The sequence below is a fragment of the Musca vetustissima genome, unplaced genomic scaffold (genome assembly GCF_032173495.1).
Source record: "Musca vetustissima isolate MV318-11 ecotype Yass unplaced genomic scaffold, APGP_CSIRO_Mvet_v1 utg1615, whole genome shotgun sequence".
NCBI classification, from domain to species: domain Eukaryota; kingdom Metazoa; phylum Arthropoda; class Insecta; order Diptera; family Muscidae; genus Musca; species Musca vetustissima.
The window spans coordinates 241,623-260,311 of record NW_026880679.1 but is presented as its reverse complement, the minus strand read 5'-3'; the positions used below and the strand labels follow the sequence as shown (position 1 = coordinate 260,311).

The following is an 18,689-nucleotide window of genomic DNA, read 5'->3' as shown; positions in this document are numbered from 1 at the left end:
GGCTAAATTGGCTAAAACGCCAACATCATTTTAATATTATTTATAATGATAAAATATGATTTATCGAATAAGTAATATTTAGTCATTCAATTATATTACTCATTCGACACCTATAAAAGCTTATAATCGCCTATATTTGAGGGGACAAATGCGGTTCCATTTGTCTCTACTAGGGATAACGATAATCGTCAAATGTCAGGACTGGTCGTATATAGTCGCTTAGTTTTTCACATTGATACCTGGCTCGTTCTGAATACATCCATGCCCCTAGGCACAATTACGCCAAAGATTTTGTTCATGAAGCCTTAGTGCTGAGATCCAGAGGCCGTAAATCCACATTGCTTTCAGAGCAGCTTGGGGAGTAGAATCGTAGCTGCTCTTTGTACCTTGTCTAGTTTGCTGGATGTGGACTTTTAGTGTAGGATGGGCCTTACCAACTTTTCCCAATGGAATTCTTGCATGTATAAAGTACATTCAACACTCTCTTCAGCATTCTTTTTCCATCGTAATTGACAGTGTAGGACTGTGCCAAGGTATTGTGCTTCTGGCGAGAGTTGAAGCTACACTAAATCCAGTGATGTGCCGAGCTTACGTTTCCTAGTGAACATTACCAATTTTGTCTTTGGTAACCAGTTGTGAAAGCATCGAAAAGGCTCTTTGTATTAGCTCCGAAATGGTAGACTGAAATTTACCGGAAATCAATAGCACTACATCGTACGCACAGGCTATGACTTTGATACCTTGTCTTTCCAGATCCATCAATACATGGTTCATTGAGAGGTGCCTCTAGACACTGTTTTCCTGATATTTATCTCTCCAATATTTGAATTTATAATTCTGCTTTTTTAGCATTCTATCTATCCAACATGTTAGGGCATGCTAACTTTTATAAATGAGTAGATAATGGACTCAAGTTCTACATTGCTGAAGGCACCTTCTATATAAAGTTTGAATTTTCCATATTCTTTTCATTATAACCTACCACCACATGCAGTGCACATTTCACGGATTTGCATTTAATATGGGCGTGATAAGAATTGCCTAAATATGTGGTGTCGACATGACTCCTAATCTCCAGATCGATCAGTCTTTAGGATATAGGACGATAGGCTAATGGGTCTATAGTCCTCTGGTGCAGATTGGCTAGGTTTTCACTCTTTGGGAAAGCAAGTAACTTAAATCGTTCCTTAGACCCATGAAGGCGAAAACCCTTTTTCGGATCGATATTTTGCAAACCAGTTCTGGTTCTGGCGTATTGTTAACACGCCCCGGACGCTTGGACAGCATTTTTACCCTTTCTGAAAATATAAAGAAAAAATATAAAGAAAATGCTACTTATTGCTCTAACCAAAAACTACTGTGTAGAAATAAAAGAACATTTTCACACACAAGCCTTGCAATATCAACTCTCAAGACATATAATGGTTATGCGACTTAAGTGTGAAGTTGATTTCGAAAAAAACATAATTAAGTCATCTGACGGGGAAAAAAACGAAATTACTTTCTGAACAACCCAATATATCAAAACTTTGTCATAGATTCCTTATAAAGGACCCGAACAGTTTTAGGCATTTCAATGGGTATATGCGCATTTGGACTGAATGACAGCAATTTTTACATTACGAGGGTATTACAATATAATTATAAATAAAGGTGGTCATAAGAGTTTGTAACCAAAAAGTATCCAGACTGACCGATGTTCCTTCTTATAATGGTACACCCATTATTTGGTATTTTGGCGGTTTGGGAATGTTTTTCAACCGAATTAGTTCTAATCTGATTTTTCGGGCAGATTTAGAATCGTACAATGGGACAAATTTATGGAAATCGATTTATAGCAAACTTGATACGCGCTACTCAGTATTCCGCAGTGTTAAAAATATAGCCTCAATCAGACACACGTTCGAAATATATATGGTACGTTCTGCAAAAATTCCTGTCAATCCGACAATCCGATTGACAAAATCGGACGAAAATATATACGTGGGACCTATATCTAAATCTGAACCGATATTCTCGAAATTAAACACACCTCATTTTAGACTCAATTCAATACGCTATGCCATATTTGGTAGAAATCGAAAGATATATAGGAATTTTGGTGCAACATTTACATTAAATCGGAAGAAAATATATATTTGAGCTCTATCAAAATCTTAACCGATTTTCAGGAAATTTAGCACACATCATTCTGGACCTAATTCAGTACCCTATGCAAAATTTCGTGCAAATCGAAAGATATATAGTGAAAATCTAAGAATATATAGGGACATTGGAGCACTATTTACATAAAATCGGACGAAAATATAAATGGGAGCTATATCTAAATCTGAACCGCTTTTCACGAATCTTAACATATGTAATTCTAGACTCAATTCAATGCGCTATACCAAATTGCGTGCAAATCGAAAGATATATCGGGACTTTGGTACACCAATTACATAAAATGGGACCAAAATATATATGGGAGCAATATCTAAATCTGAACCGATTTCACGAAACTTAGCACACATCATTCTGGACCTAATTCAGTACCCTATGCCAAATTTCGTGCAAATCGAAAGATATATGGGGACTTTGGTGGCCCATTTACCTTAAATCGGACGAAAATATATATTGGAGCTATATCTAAATCTGGACCGATTTTCACCAATTTAAATAGGTTTCGTCCTTAGGCCAAATAAGTGACTTGTGCCAAATTTCATCCAAATAGGATCATAAATGCAACCTGTACTTTGTTTACAATTTAACAGACGGACGGACGAACATGAATAAATCGACTCAGAAAGTGATTCAATAATCATATTTTACAATTTTACAGCAGGTACAAAGAAAATCCAACGACAAATCGATTTATTTTTACTTATTGAACATGTCTGTATCACAATCTCAATTTCTAGAAAAAGTGGACTTATTGTCATTTCACGTTAAACCAGCGATATATTCTTTATGGGGTCTCGGGTAATTATTTTGGGTTGATCATTTTTGGTAAATTTTTTTGGTAAATGTTTGTGTATTCGTATTTGACGTGATTATTTGCGAGTGTTCTACGTTGGGCGTAATGTTTATTGCTTTTGTTTTACTTAGCCACATATTGTTGTTATTTTGGTGAGGAATTTTAATGAAACCGCAGACAGAGATAGTAATTTTGTTTAGAACAAAAAATGAGGAGAACCAAAAGTAATCCTTTAACATTTCACTATGTTCGGTTGTGTCGAACTTTGAACACCATCCACCATGTTGGCAATCTGAATATTTTAGAACAAGTACAGTTTACGATGATGACCATTCAATTGGTAATAAAGAACGGAGATTAAAAAATCTTCATAGCAGATTCACACTTACACATTCAGAAGTATTTTATTGTACCTGAATTGATAATCAACCCCACAAGGAGCCAGAAAACTACCAATATATCAACAAGTAAAAATGTAGTTTAGTTTGGCTAGGCCTCCACTATGGACATCCAAAATGGGAGTGACATTTATGTGGATACATATGGGGTCTCCGAAGAACATTTCGCAGTGAATATCATTTTCTGTTTAACCAAGCCAAATATAATTTTGTATAAACATTTAATTTTACCAAATTTCATAGTAATTTTGTTTATTTTTATACGAGAAAAATTATATGTTTCATTCTCTAAAATTCCATTTACTGTCATTACACATCCCCCCTTTAAAAGGATTCAATGCATATTTTCAATTCATATGTTACCCAGCATAAAATTATAATTTTAAATTTCATTTCATATCTCAACGAAAATCATATACACCTTCCTGTAACATTATTCTGATGAAATTTAATAAAAAAATACTAGTCCCATATGTTCGGTTGGTCGTTTTTTTCCTTTGCTGCTTTGTAATAATAGTAGACAATATTACGTATTTTATTAGATATGCAACCAACCAACCATCCACAAAAAAAAACCTTTACAAATTTGAATTTCAAGTAATACAATGAACACAAGAACAATTCTAAAACGAAAGGACAACGGCAACAACAAATTACTTTCAAGTGAACTTATTCACTACCAAATAGGGTAAATATTTTTAACCAATATTACTGCATTTCTTTCATTTCATTTCGTTTTTTCCATATCTCCCTTTTTTGTAGTTTAGGCCATTTCAGCAACATGGGGTTTTGTTGTTTTTGCTGTCGCTACCACATTGCTTAGAGTAAACAAATTTTACGGTTGTTTTTTAGAAGGCCATATTTATTAAGGGTTCCTTGTTCTAGTTCATTTTGCCAGTCATAGGTTTTTTGGTTTCTATTTTTTTGCAAAATTGTATTTGTTTGTTCGGTTATTTAAATATGGAAACAACATCTTGATCCTTTTACCCAGCAATAATTGTCTCCCATATGTAGAACATACATATGTTACACCCCTCTTGGTATGAACGTACCATGCACGTGTCCCCACACACACCACCACCATCACCTCCATCTCACCGGCGATATGCAGGAAAATCGTATAACTATTTTTCAATGTTTTTCATTTGAATTTTTAACGCATTTTACTGTTTTTTCCGTTACTCGTGGTGTTTTGGATCGGGGGTTTTTTAGTTATTGTTGCAGTAGTTGTTGTTTTATTTCGGTCTTAGGAAACAATAATGTTTAGAAAATGCAAAATAACCGGAAATATTGTATTTTGTTGGGTTTTTTTCACAACAACAACAATATGCATTGTCTAGAGTGGAATATTATATTAAACGAAAGTCCTGCAAGGCTTTCTTGAAAGAATACATTTGAGGGGGATAGGAAAGCTTTTTTGTTAGTAAATAAAAACCAGTGAGCGGAGCAGTATAGTCGGACGGGGCCGACCATAGGATACCCTACACAACTTCCACGAAAATCTAATTTGCTGTGGTTCGATATTCTGAGTATGGGCAATATATATCGCGATATTTGCCACCCCTTGGCCGACTAGAGATCAATAAATATTACTAATATTCATTACAACTCTTCTAATTACTTGATTCCCAGATTCCCTTCAACGTGGGTTGTGTTGTGATGTTCGGCTTTCAATTGTGGGCTACACAAAAAATTAAGTTTTCGGTCAACTTTATCCCAAAATTGCTATCTGATCATCACAAACAATTATAGGCGTTGTCCTTGACCATACCTGAATCCTCATGGAACATTTCAAAGCGATCAGCGTTGCAATTCTGCCCTCCAGTGTGGAAATTACTTACTAAATAATAGATGGATACGTAATCACATGAAAATATTTAAGTATTGCTCCGACATCCGAGTACATACTTCTAGGGTCTATGTCCTTCAGGAGTAAATATATTCGTCATAGAATACAAATATTGTAATTTTTCACACAAAAGTCAGGGTCAATTTGACTTGCTAAATATTGACGAATCCTTATAAAAACAGGCATGCTAATTCTTTGGCCCGACCCCTTTCTCCATGTAAGTTTGGGCCATAATTGCGAAGTTTGGGCTATAATTGCGGCCTCTGGAGCGACCAGAAAATCAGACAAAAATATAGTTTTTGGTCCATTTCATCCCCTAAATATTAACCGATCTTTACCAAAAACAATAGGGGTCTTCATTGGCCAGAACCCATCCTACATGCAAAATTTCGTGAAGATTGGTACATAACTGTGGCCTGTATCGTGTTTACAAATTATAATGAACAGACAGTCGGACGGACGGACACACATGTCTAGATAAACTCAGCTAGTCGAGATCGGTATACTTAAAGGTGGGTCTAGGACCAATAAAATTTATATTCAGCCAGGCTGAATATAATTTTCTATAAAGAAAATTTTTATTGAGCCAGGCTGAATATCATTTTCTATAAGAAAATTTCTATTCAGCCAGGCTGAATATCATTTTCTATAAGAAAATTTCTATTCAGCCAGGCTGAATATTATTTTCTATAAGAAAATTTCTATTCAGCCAGGCTGAATATCATTTTCTAAAAGAAAATTTCTATTCAGCCAGGCTGAATATCATTTTCTATAAGAAAATTTCTATTCAGCCAGGCTGAATATCATTTTCTATGAGAAAATTTCTATTCAGCCAGGCTGAATATCATTTTCTATGAGAAAATTTCTATTCAGCCAGGCTGAATATCATTTTCTATGAGAAAATTTCTATTCAGCCAGGCTGAATATCATTTTCTATGAGAAAATTTCTATTCAGCCAGGCTGAATATCATTTTCTTTAAGAAAATTTCTATTCAGCCAGGCTAAATATCATTTTCTATAAGAAAATTTCTATTCAGTCAGGCTAAATATCATTTTCTATAAGAAAATTTCTATTCAGCCAGGCTAAATATCATTTTCTATAAGAAAATTTCTATTCAGTCAGGCTAAATATCATTTTCTATAAGAAAATTTCTATTCAGCCAGGCTAAATATCATTTTCTATAAGAAAATTTCTATTCAGCCAGGCTGAATATCATTTTCTATAAGAAAATTTCTATTCAGCCAGGCTGAATATCATTTTCTATAAGAAAATTTCTATTCAGCCAGGCTGAATATCATTTTCTATAAGAAAATTTCTATTCAGCCAGGCTGAATATCATTTTCTATAAGAAAATTTCTATTCAGCCAGGCTGAATATCATTTTCTATAAGAAAATTTCTATTCAGCCAGGCTGAATATCATTTTCTATAAGAAAATTTCTATTCAGCCAGGCTGAATATCATTTTCTATAAGAAAATTTCTATTCAGCCAGGCTGAATATCATTTTCTACAAGAAAATTTCTATTCAGCCAGGCTGAATATCATTTTCTACAAGAAAATTTCTATTCAGCCAGGCTGAATATCATTTTCTACAAGAAAATTTCTATTCAGCCAGGCTGAATATCATTTTCTATAAGAAAATTTCTATTCAGCCAGGCTGAATATCATTTTCTATAAGAAAATTTCTATTCAGCCAGGCTGAATATCATTTTCTATAAGAAAATTTCTATTCAGCCAGGCTGAATATAATTTTCTATAAGAAAATTTCTATTCAGCCAGGCTGAATATTATTTTCTATAAGAAAATTTCTATTCAGCCGGGCTGAATATCATTTTCTATAAGAAAATTTCTAGAAATTTGTATCCAGGCCTTCTAGGTACTTAAGAAGTTCTTCCCTGCTGTAACCTGACGGCCTCTTTTTGTGGTTGACTATATTCCAGTATGTACTCGGTTTACATGTGTCCATGAATATGTTTTTAAATTAGTTTATTTTCATTTTGTATTGCACAAAATGTCCTCTTTCTTTTATGCTTTGCTTACTTTGCAAATTGATTTTGTTCCACGGCTGGCATTGTTTTGCAACCGCATATTTGCGAGTAGCGAAATGGACGCAACATATTCTACCCTTGTTTTCAAAGATTAGATCAACAAGTTTTTCATTTTCAGCTATGTCATAGACGATGATAGCCACGATGATGATGACGACACGACAACAAATAAGGCCATTTATATGCTGTCAAATGAAATATATTTAACATTGTTGTTGTTATTATTGTTTGGCGGAAAATGTTGCAGTTGTATGAGAAGAAAATTAAGCACATAAGTAGAGGATAGGGAAGGATGACAGGACTTCTTAGATTGACTTATTTAAATATAAGCGAGCTGAACAGAGTCTCTACAGAAGAACTGAAGGAAGTCTTTACAGATGAGTTGAAAGGAGTTTTAAGATGGCTGAATAGAAATGTTCATATAGAAAATGATATTCAACCTAGCGGAATTGAAATGTTTATAAAGAAAATTATATTCATCCTAGTTGAATAGAAATTTTCTTGTAGAAAATGGCATTCAGCCTGGCTGAATTGAAATTTTCTTGTAGAAATTGATATTCATCCTGGCGGAATAGAACTTTTTGTGTAGAAATTGACATTCAGCCTGGCTGAATAGAAATTTTCTTGTAGAAAATGACATTCAACCTGGCTGCATTGAAATTTTCTTGTAGAAATTGATATTCATCCTGGCTGAATAGAACTTTTCGTGTAGAAAATGACATTCAGCCTGGCTGAATAGAAATTTTCTTGTAGAAAATGACATTCAGCCTTGCTGAATAGAAATTTTCTTGTAGAAAATGACATTCAGCCTGGCTGAATAAAAATTTTCTTGTAGAAAATGACATTCAGCCTGGCTGAATAGAAATTTTCTTGTAGAAAATGACATTCAGCCTGGCTGAATAGAAATTTTCTTGTAGAAAATGACATTCACCCTGGCTGAATAGAAATTTTCTTGTAGAAAATGACATTAAGCCTTTGCTGAATAGAAATTTTCTTGTAGAAAATGACATTCAGCCTGGCTGAATAGAAATTTTCTTGTAGAAAATGACATTCAGCCTGGCTGAATAGAAATTTTCTTGTAGAAAATGATATTCAGCCTTGCTGAATAAAAATTTTCTTGTAGAAAATGACATTCAGCCTGGCTGAATAGAAATTTTCTTGTAGAAAATGACATTCAGCCTGGCTGAATAGAAATTTTCTTGTAGAAAATGACATTCAGCCTGGCTGAATAGAAATTTTCTTGTAGAAAATGACATTCAGCCTGGCTGCATTGAAATTTTCTTGTAGAAATTGATATTCATCCTGGCTGCATTGAAATTTTCGTGTAGAAAATGACATTCAGCCTGGCTGAATAGAAATTTTCTTGTAGAAAATGACATTCAGCCTTGCTGAATAAAAATTTTCTTGTAGAAAATGACATTCAGCCTGGCTGAATAGAAATTTTCTTGTAGAAAATGACATTCAGCCTGGCTGAATAGAAATTTTCTTGTAGAAAATGACATTCAGCCTGGCTGAATAGAAATTTTCTTGTAAAAAATGACATTCAGCCTGGCTGAATAGAAATTTTCTTGTAGAAAATGACATTCAGCCTGGCTGAATAGAAATTTTCTTGTAGAAAATGACATTCAGCCTGGCTGCATTGAAATTTTCTTGTAGAAATTGATATTCATCCTGGCTGAATAGAACTTTTCGTGTAGAAAATGACATTCAGCCTGGCTGAATAGAAATTTTCTTGTAGAAAATGACATTCAGCCTTGCTGAATAAAAATTTTCTTGTAGAAAATGACATTCAGCCTGGCTGAATAGAAATTTTCTTGTAGAAAATGACATTCAGCCTGGCTGAATAGAAATTTTCTTGTAGAAAATGACATTCAGCCTGGCTGAATAGAAATTTTCTTGTAAAAAATGACATTCAGCCTGGCTGAATAGAAATTTTCTTGTAGAAAATGACATTCAGCCTGGCTGAATAGAAATTTTCTTGTAGAAAATGACATTCAGCCTGGCTGAATAGAAATTTTCTTGTAGAAAATGACATTAAGCCTTGCTGAATAGAAATTTTCTTGTAGAAAATGACATTCAGCCTGGCTGAATAGAAATTTTCTTGTAGAAAATGACATTCAGCCTGGCTGAATAGAAATTTTCTTGTAGAAAATGACATTCAGCCCGGCTGAATAGAAATTTTCTTGTAGAAAATGACATTCTGCCTGGCTGAATAGAAATTTTCTTGTAGAAAATGACATTCAGCCTGGCTGAATAGAAATTTTCTTATAGAAAATTATATTCCACCTGGCTGAACAGAAATTTTCTTATAGAAAATGATATTCAGCCTGGTTGAATAGAAATTTTCTTGTAGAAAATGACAGACTGGCTGAATAGAAATTTTCATAAGGAAAATTATAGTTAGTCTGAAATATATTATAGGGGAAAATATTTTTAGTCCGGCTATTTTATCCTGGCTGAATATAAATTTTTATTTATTAATTACACCCCATGTTTCTTTGGACTAAATGCGTTTCAGAAAATTTGGAGTCGATTTAGCCATGTCCGTCCATTGGCCGTCTGTCTGTCGCACCAGCCAGCCATTGCGCCCGATAACTCTCGAAGGCAGCAACCGATTTCATTCAAACTTTGCACATCTTAATATTTCTTCAAAACTTAGTTTAAGTTCAATAATGGGGAATATCAAGTGTGAAGATGGGACCCATTGGTCCACTATTTCTGGTAAATCCCCCACGGAGGGTCAAAATTTTCAATATTTATAATACCAATACCAAGCAAATGGAATGTCCGTTTTGAACCAAACTTTGCACAACATATTACCTTTACCAAGCCTAAATCAAGTTTGAAGATGGGACCCATTGGTCCACCCTTTTTGGTACCTCTCCCACAAAATGGTCAAAATTGTGCTAAAAATCAATTTTATATTAACATGCAAACGGTCTAATTAATTTCAAAGAAACTTTGTACAACCCATTATATTTACCAAGCCTAGATCAAGTAGGATGATGGGACCCATTGGTCCATTTCTTCTAGTACCTCCCCCATGAATGGTTAAAATTTTCTATATTTATAAATGCAATATCAAGCGAATGGAATGTCCGATGTGAACCAAACTTTGCACAACTCATTATCTTTACGAAGTCTAGATTAAGTCCAAAGATGGGACCCGTCGGTCCACTCCTTCTGGTACCTCCCCCATGAATGGTTAAAATTTTCAATATTTATAAATGCAATATCAGGCGAATGGAATGTCATATTTGATCCAAACCTTGAACAACCTATTATCTTTACCAACTCTATATCAAGTCCGAAGATGGGACCCAGTAGTCGACTCTTTCAGGTACCTCCCTCACAAATGGTCAATATTTTAAAAAAATGAATCAACATTAAGTCTGAAAACTCATTTTCTACTTTGGAGGGAAATAATATGCTTGCAGAATATTTTCAATATAGGTCCATGTTTCGGAATAGCCATTATATAAATCTCCACGTTTGGACCTAGACTGATTTCAGCTATTTTACTGTGTTCCATATGTTGGAGGGCATTGAAAGTCCTACCCGGTCAAAATTTGATGCTTTTTCAACTAGTTTTTAACTGCAATTTTATGTTAATACAATGTTTAAATAAATATTTTGTTATTCCGCCTTCCTACTCCCTAATAAACCTCATTCTCGGTTAACGCATTGTTAACCTATGTATATATAATCGTATGTATGTACGTACAGATATATCGAAATGTGTTTTATCATTATTACTTTAATTACGCTGATTGCATGTCCTGCCAAAAGTCAGCGCTGGAGTCGCATGAGTCCGTGTTTAAAACGTGTAATCAGTTGAACTTTCACCATTGTCATCTTGCAACAGCAGCAATAACTCCATCATTATTATGATCTCTGTTCGTAAAAATGATCTGAATTGAAAACAATGGCCAGATGCAAAAATGAATGCACACAAAGAAGAAGAGGAGTAGAATTTTTATGAAAATTACAAAAAACAAAAAAAAATGGAAATCTGAGTATGGAAATTTAATGCCAACCCAAGAAGGAGGAGGATGAGGACAAAAAGTCAAGTAGTCATATCGTGGTCGACAGGTAATGTGCTAGCATACACACACCTCGCCATGGAACTGCTATATTCATGCCATAGTATTGCGTTATGCGGAGGACGAACTCCGCTATGAAAATGACCATGTCGTCTCTATGAAAATGTCAGCCATTGGCATTATTATGAAAATAATGTCGCACCCGGTCATATAGTACAAATAATGAGACTGTTAGTGTTGTATTCCCACCATTCAGAGTCATTTCTGTTATGACAGTCATTGAAAATGTTGATGGTGATGATGATGATGGTGGTCATGTCGAGACACCATCGCCACCAAGTTAACCAAACTGCCAGTTATGTAGCTAGCCAGGCAGACGGACAGCTGCAAGCTAGAGGGAAAAAGTCATTGGGAAACACAGGTTCGTTGTCGTCCATGCGTTTAACAATATTGTAATTTTCAATTTTATCCTTTAAAAATGTATCACATTGGTGTAATCCTGTTACTCCTTTTGCACATTAAAAAAACAGAAAAAACCAAGGGAGAACAAGATCCGCTGTAATTGACGATTGAAGGAGTGTTCGGAGAATCCATAAAAGAACGTGGTTGCTGGTCGCTTATTGTTGGTATTTACCTTATAATTATATTTATTCTGTCCGAAGAAGAAGAAAAAAATGTCAGTAAGGATGACAACAACACCAAAGGATGTTCGCGTGTTAAATCAATAAAGATTGATTGGCTATATTATGGACAAAGAACGGAAGAAATATAGACAGAATTTCAAAAAAAAGTGGAAAAGTAATTTTAGTTTGTATAAAAACGGATGTAAGATTATTTTCGATTGAAATTTTCAATGAGACCAATTAAAAATTATTAAAATAAAATCTAAAGACTAAAAATATTTGAAATATATTGGCGTAAACCACCCTCCCTTTCAACATAACTTGACCATACCCTACACTAAAAGGTACCTATTAAAAATACCTTAAATCAAACGGGTCATATAATTGGCAGGGGAAAATAACAAATTACTGACATAAGTTTTCGAAATTTGACTAAGAAACTTATACAGAATTATCTTTTATACATAATAAACCTATTCATATTAAGGGGACCCCCCCCCCCATTCTCGGTGTCAAAAATTTTTTTGATTTAATTCGAATCTACTCTAATTCTAGAATGTCTCTACAAAATTTCAAGTAAAAATCTCAAGAACTCTTAAAGATATAGCCGATTTATTGTGTTAGCATCAAGTGACGGCTAAAGGGCTTCTCAAACTTTAAACGCGTTTTTCTCAAAACGAATGGCGGGCACGATAACTCAAAAACTAATAATCCAATCGGTTTCAAATTTTGACACGTTTCTCTGGGAGTGTGTAGCTCTCGTATGAACTAGGATAAAGCCAATCGGTGAAGATCTTCCTTATTTTTGAACTTAGTTTGTGGTCAAAAATAGACGATTTTCCAATTTTTTCAAAGTTCCGCCATTTTGTTTATTGTTGTTCGAAGTCAATAATCCTAGTTCATACGAGAGCCAGACATGTCCTCTTTCTAAAACAGTTGGAATTTTCGGATTCCGATGTTCCAGTGAGGAGTTATCATGCCCGCCATCGAAAATATGGACTTTTCTTTGAACCCAAAAAACAACAACAAAACAACAACAACAAATTTTGGTAAATTATTTTTCTTCCTTTTTAAATCTTCAAATACATATGTGCCAAGTTACAAACCTTAACAAGCATTGGTATTCATTTACCAGCCCATTTAAAATCTTAAAAATAAAAAATCGAGAATGGGGGGGGTTCCCTTAATACAATTTTTAAATTTATCCTACCTATTTGATCAAAATGTAGTTGTAACCATTTTTTACGTCAATCTTAACAAAAAGAGTAACTCTCATCTGGTTCCATCCGGGATCGAACCGGAGACCTTCTGCGTGTAAAGCAGACGTGATAACCGCTACACTATGGAACCAATTTAAAGCGTTATTTTTTGAAATTTTACACATTTGTTTACATTACACTATCGTTGATAAATAGCATAATTGATAATGGCTTAAATAAATAAACCAAGCATAACTAACATATCACTGCACACATCGACTGAACCTTTAACTTTTTTTAACGTCATGCAATTCAAACAGATTTGAAAACACGAGCAACGAACACAATAATTGTGTGGCATAATACAAAATAATTTACCAGTTGTAGTTAAAAATAGTTGTAGTTGTTGTTGGTCATGACGAAATAAACATTGACCGACAAGATAATAAAGCTTATCAACAAAATAGTGTTTTTGTTAATAGTTTTCACTATTATGTAGAGAGACACAACCATATTCACCAGAATAAGACCACAGAATTTTGAATATGATATTTTTCGATTATATTTGGCTGACAAAGTTGTATTGTATCAAACCCTAAAATGAGGTTTTTTTGAAACCATTGGGTTATGGTTCGAATAAAAACCAGATTACCAAATCACATCAAAAATAAGTCGAGTTTTGAGGCTTTAAGAATCAACATTCATACATTCATAATTAAATTTGTAAACCGTACACAACTATGTTGTCGGGGTACGCCGCGAAATATTTATCCTAGACACCGTTTTTAGTATACCGATTACCATATCTCGACTAGCTGAGTCGATCTAGACAAGTGTGTCCGTCTGTCCATTATAATTTGTAAACACATACAGGCCACAGTTATGGACCAATCGTCACGAAATTTTGTATGTAGGACGGGTTCAGGCCAAAGAAACTCCAAATTGTTTTTCGCAATGTTCTACTAAATTTATTTTTGTATGTTTTTCTTTTCGCTATAGAGGTCAAAATTATGACCTGAACACAACGGATTTTACACCAGTAAGGGAATCTGGTAAAAAAATAAGCAGGACTGTTTTGATGAAGATCGGTCAATATTTAGTGGGTCAAATAGACCCAGATCCTGGAGCATATATATTTACTCCTGATGTGGGAGTTATACGAAATATGTACAGGGGTCTACCTATTCTGATGTTGTTTAGAACTAACATTACCCCATTAGAAGGCGGAACAGACGGAACTGATCCTTTGAAATTTTACATAAATTTCCGGTTATGGTCAAGGACGATGCCTATAATTTTCAGTGATGTTGAGATGGTTTAGGGGGTGCAATGAATCGAAAACTTTATTTTTGGTAGATTTTCTAGTCTCTCATTATTTAATGCAGAACATCATATATTTTACACGGTGAATAGGATCTGACCATATATTTAGAACGGCTGTCGGTCAACGGATCGGTCAATTTTCCAATTTTTTTTTTTATTTTGTGGCGTAAATATTCACCTGAAAGTGGAGCTGTTGACCTATAATCGCTCAAGAGGGTGCTAAAATCGTGAAATATTGCACACTTGTGTAGGATATTCATTGGTCGGCTCCGACCGACTATACTGCTCCTCCCGCTGGTTTTAAAATATTTTTATTCGCCAGGAATCCGATATGTTAAATTATAGTAACTTCCATGAGAAATTCCGGTTAAAAAATTATGAATACTATTATGCGGGGTTATATCAAAACATGCACCGCACAAATTTGTATATAAGTCAACCTTTATTATATCAAAATCCAACTAAAGTCTTAAAATATCCAAAATGGGAAGTGAACCAATATTGATCATATTTAGTGGGAAGATTTGACACCCCATAATAACCTGAAAATTAAATTAGATTCAATTTGTTTAAAAACGTGCCCAATATGTGGTGTACCGTTATATGGTGTCAAAAATCCCAATAATACCGAATATTCGGGGATACCGTTATTTCGGGGCTAACAAAGCATAGACCGATATATCCCATTTAGAAACCAACCTCCTGGAGTAATATCAATGTCAGTGCAAATTTTCAATGCACTGTCTCAAATATTGTGATTTCTATCGTGTTTCAACAGAATGTCGAACGAATATATGCATGGAAGCTAAATCTAAATATGACCCGATTTCAAAGAAACTTAGCATACAGCATTATAGATTCAATATGGCACTGAGCAATGTTTAAAATTGAACCGATTTCGACGAAACAAATACCATTCTAGTCTCAAATGAGTACTTCATGCTCAATTTCGTGTAAATCTAAAGAAATATTAGGACCTTTGGTGCACCATTTACATAAAATGGGACGACCATATATATGGTAGTCGAAACGATTTAAATAAAAATTAACATATGTCAGTCTATACTCAATTCAGTACACTATGCAAAATTTAGTCTCAATCGAATAAAAGTTAGGAGTTTGGTACAGCATTTACATCAAAACGGATGAAATTACATATGGGAGCTATATCTAAATCTGACCCAATTTCAATAGGGTTCGTTCTTGGGCCAAATAAAAGAGTTGTGCCAATTTTCATTCCAATCGGATTATAAATGTGATCTGTACTTTGTACAATTTAATATGGACAGACTATCGGACATGCATAAATCAAGTCAGAAAATAATAATTTCCTTTTGCCTGTTACAAAAATATATACAAAGACATAATACCCTTTACCACAGTGTGGTGAAGTGTATAGAAAGTAAGGTCGAATGAAGTGCCGGATCATTATCCACATCAACATATCAGTTTCCCGAGCCCCAAAAACGAAATTTTTTTTCGATGATATTAGTTTTCGATCAAATACCGGAACGTTTTCATCAAGGTTCCAAATCAGTAATGCCACGACGCAGTAAACGACCAGTTTTTATTAAGGATTTTTGGTCGACCCTCTTTATACCTCAAAATATAAGGTGGAGTGTATATTTCATTTGTTATGTATATTTCGTCTACGTCGATTTAATCACGCCCTTCTATTCAAAGTACGATGTAGATCACATTGTTTAAGATAGAACTTTTGAAATTTCGCACTCACGTTGCTACTTCTCCTGGGGTGTTTGCAAAACGGGATATATCGGGTTTAGGTATAGTTCCCATATGTCTGAACCTTCATTTTAAGGATTTCAGAGAATTTTATATCCGTTCTCATATGGTGACAACAATAAGAATCCAATCTTACAACCAAAAATTATCAATATATGTCCACGTTTAGGTATGTGTAGCATCCATATAAACGAATGTAGGTTCTTGCTCTGTTTTTCCTTTTCAAAACTCACTTAAAATTATTTATCTACTTTATTTCCATAAATTTTTTATTATTTACACAATAATATATTGAGCATATATTTATATATTCCTAAAATTTGACAACAGAATCGATCGAGAAGGAAAAATAACTATAGAAACAAAACAAAATTCTTAGTGAGGTCCTTCAGAATTTTTCATTCACATCAAACTGTCGGTCTGCCAATTTGCTCTTTGTTAAGTGTTAGGCTTCGGTTTTGCATATCCTCATATTTATGTTCTTTCCAGTAACCCCGATATCCCACAAATGTTTGTCGGTCTCTTTCGCTCATGACCTTAGTTCTAGACGTGTTACAGTAAAATTTTTGGCGTTGATAACATCTATAATGGGTCGGGCACTTCTGCCGAGTATATTTGCTATTTCATTTCCTATGAAATATGTAAAAAAAGTCCAAGTCCCGACTGTCCTGGTAAGTGGGAGCCATCTGTGTAACAATAGTAGCCGGAGGGTATTTGGCTAGTGTTCTGCTATTCCAAGAGTCTCTGTAAGGTATCTGAATTTCACAGGGTGTGAGTACTCTTATTCCTGGTACTATATTTTGGTGCTGTGTTTTGTGTCCGATGTCGATCAACTCGTTCATTGCTTTAAGTCTTAAAACAGCGACGACCGCTTCATATTTTATTTGGATATCATTCTATGTGCTTTGTCGACCGGTTACTATATGTGGCATTTTCAATTAATTTGCTTCTCTAGGATAACTCCCAAATATATAACTGATATGGCTATATTTTACACAAGATACAATATGGAGCTTTCGGTGCAACGTTTGGTTCCTCTATTAAACATGAATTTGATTTTCCAATTAGATCAGGAAATACGCAAAAACCTCCATACATTTGGGCGTTATTTACACCTAACTGTAAACGAACTACTTAATTTTTTCCCTTAGTGTATATTTTCAAAATTGGCAAAATTGGTCAATATCGAAATTTGTTTAAATGCTTTCCTATCGAAACGCTACCTTACCCACCCTCTCCTAAAACTAAGCACACACACAATAATATAATGCGTAAGTTTGTTTTTTCAAACGAAATAAAACTAGAAACACAAACTCATACATATTTGTTCTCGTTGTTGTAGTTGGTTGGCTCATAAACACGCTTATGCATTTTGACTTTGATAGATTTTATTGCCAAAACGTGTTCATTGTCCTGGCAGGCGTTAGTTTGGTTTGGCTTGTGCATAATGTTGACTTGTACTTCTACGAATTGTACGACAGGATAATTGTATTATTTTGAAATGGACATAACATCCGAATAATGTTGGTTGGTCGTTCCGTAATGTACGATGAGAGCGCGCATTCATTTATTTGTGTAACATTTAATGAGGACGTGCGAGCGAGCGAGCGTGCGTATGTATGTTGGGGGCGTGTGTTCGACACGATAATTTACACAGGGAATTTTATTGTAAATGGCGAGGGCAAGAAATGGGGAGCAGCAGTTCGAAGAAATAAAAAAACGCAAAGAAAATTGTGGAAAATTAACTATGTTTTTTCATCGAATTTTATAGATTTCCTATTAATGAAAAAGGTACACAAAATGGGGGAGAGAGAGACAAAAATTAAGAAATGTTATTTGCGGGCGTGGTGTTGACGGTGTGCCTGCATTAATGAATTGCCAATTCATTCGAACATTTCAAGTTACAAGGCAATTGCACACCCACAACAACAAATTTCTGATCCGCAAACAAATGTCACAAAAATCAAGGAGTACCAACTTCAAATTCAGCAAGCAAACAAATAATGAACACTCATGCTGGCCTCAAGTATGCTCTTGAAAAGTCCCTTCCAGGAAAGTGCATAAGTGAATGAGTTTATGAGATAAAAGTCCTTACCGTTTAATTATGAATTTTTCATACATTCATCCATCCAGCCATCCACCTAAACCAACAACATCCGAACTTGGTTACATCATTCATCTTGGTCCTTCATCAGAATTGCTCGCAAACACAAAATTCGTTCATCATCATCGTCATCATCCACACAAAATTGTTGCAATTAGATGTTTGAAAGTTTTCAATGTTTTTCCTGCTGTCACAAAAGTTGTTTCCAGTTGTTTTTCTGCCAGTGCTTGTCATTGTTCCACCAGTGTTCAAGTGGCGCCACCTATTGAAATACCTTAGAATTGTTGTAATTAAAAACGGGGGACAAAAACAATTCTTCATCATCTTAAGAGCCACAAAACGGAAGGATGCAAAACGGAAACAAATTGTTACCGAACACTTTGTTTGACAAAACAAAAAGAGA

General features: G+C 34.5%; 1 protein-coding gene and 1 non-coding gene across 2 annotated transcripts in view; one reads left to right on the top strand and one right to left on the bottom strand.

The window, feature by feature from the left end:
* Positions 1-11,638, top strand: part of LOC133326434 (uncharacterized) — a gene marked incomplete at its 5' end in the record, with an annotated part of 63,799 nt that extends 52,161 nt beyond the window's left edge. The window contains one exon of the mRNA XM_061535085.1: positions 11,551-11,638. Within this exon, the coding sequence (XP_061391069.1) occupies positions 11,551-11,638 (88 nt within the window). The remainder of the gene's footprint in view (positions 1-11,550) is intronic.
* Positions 11,639-13,194: 1,556 nt separating this feature from the next.
* Trnav-uac (transfer RNA valine (anticodon UAC)) lies at positions 13,195-13,267 on the bottom strand. Its single transcript has one exon. It is a non-coding gene; the product is annotated as a tRNA-Val (tRNA).
* Positions 13,268-18,689: the final 5,422 nt, after the last annotated feature.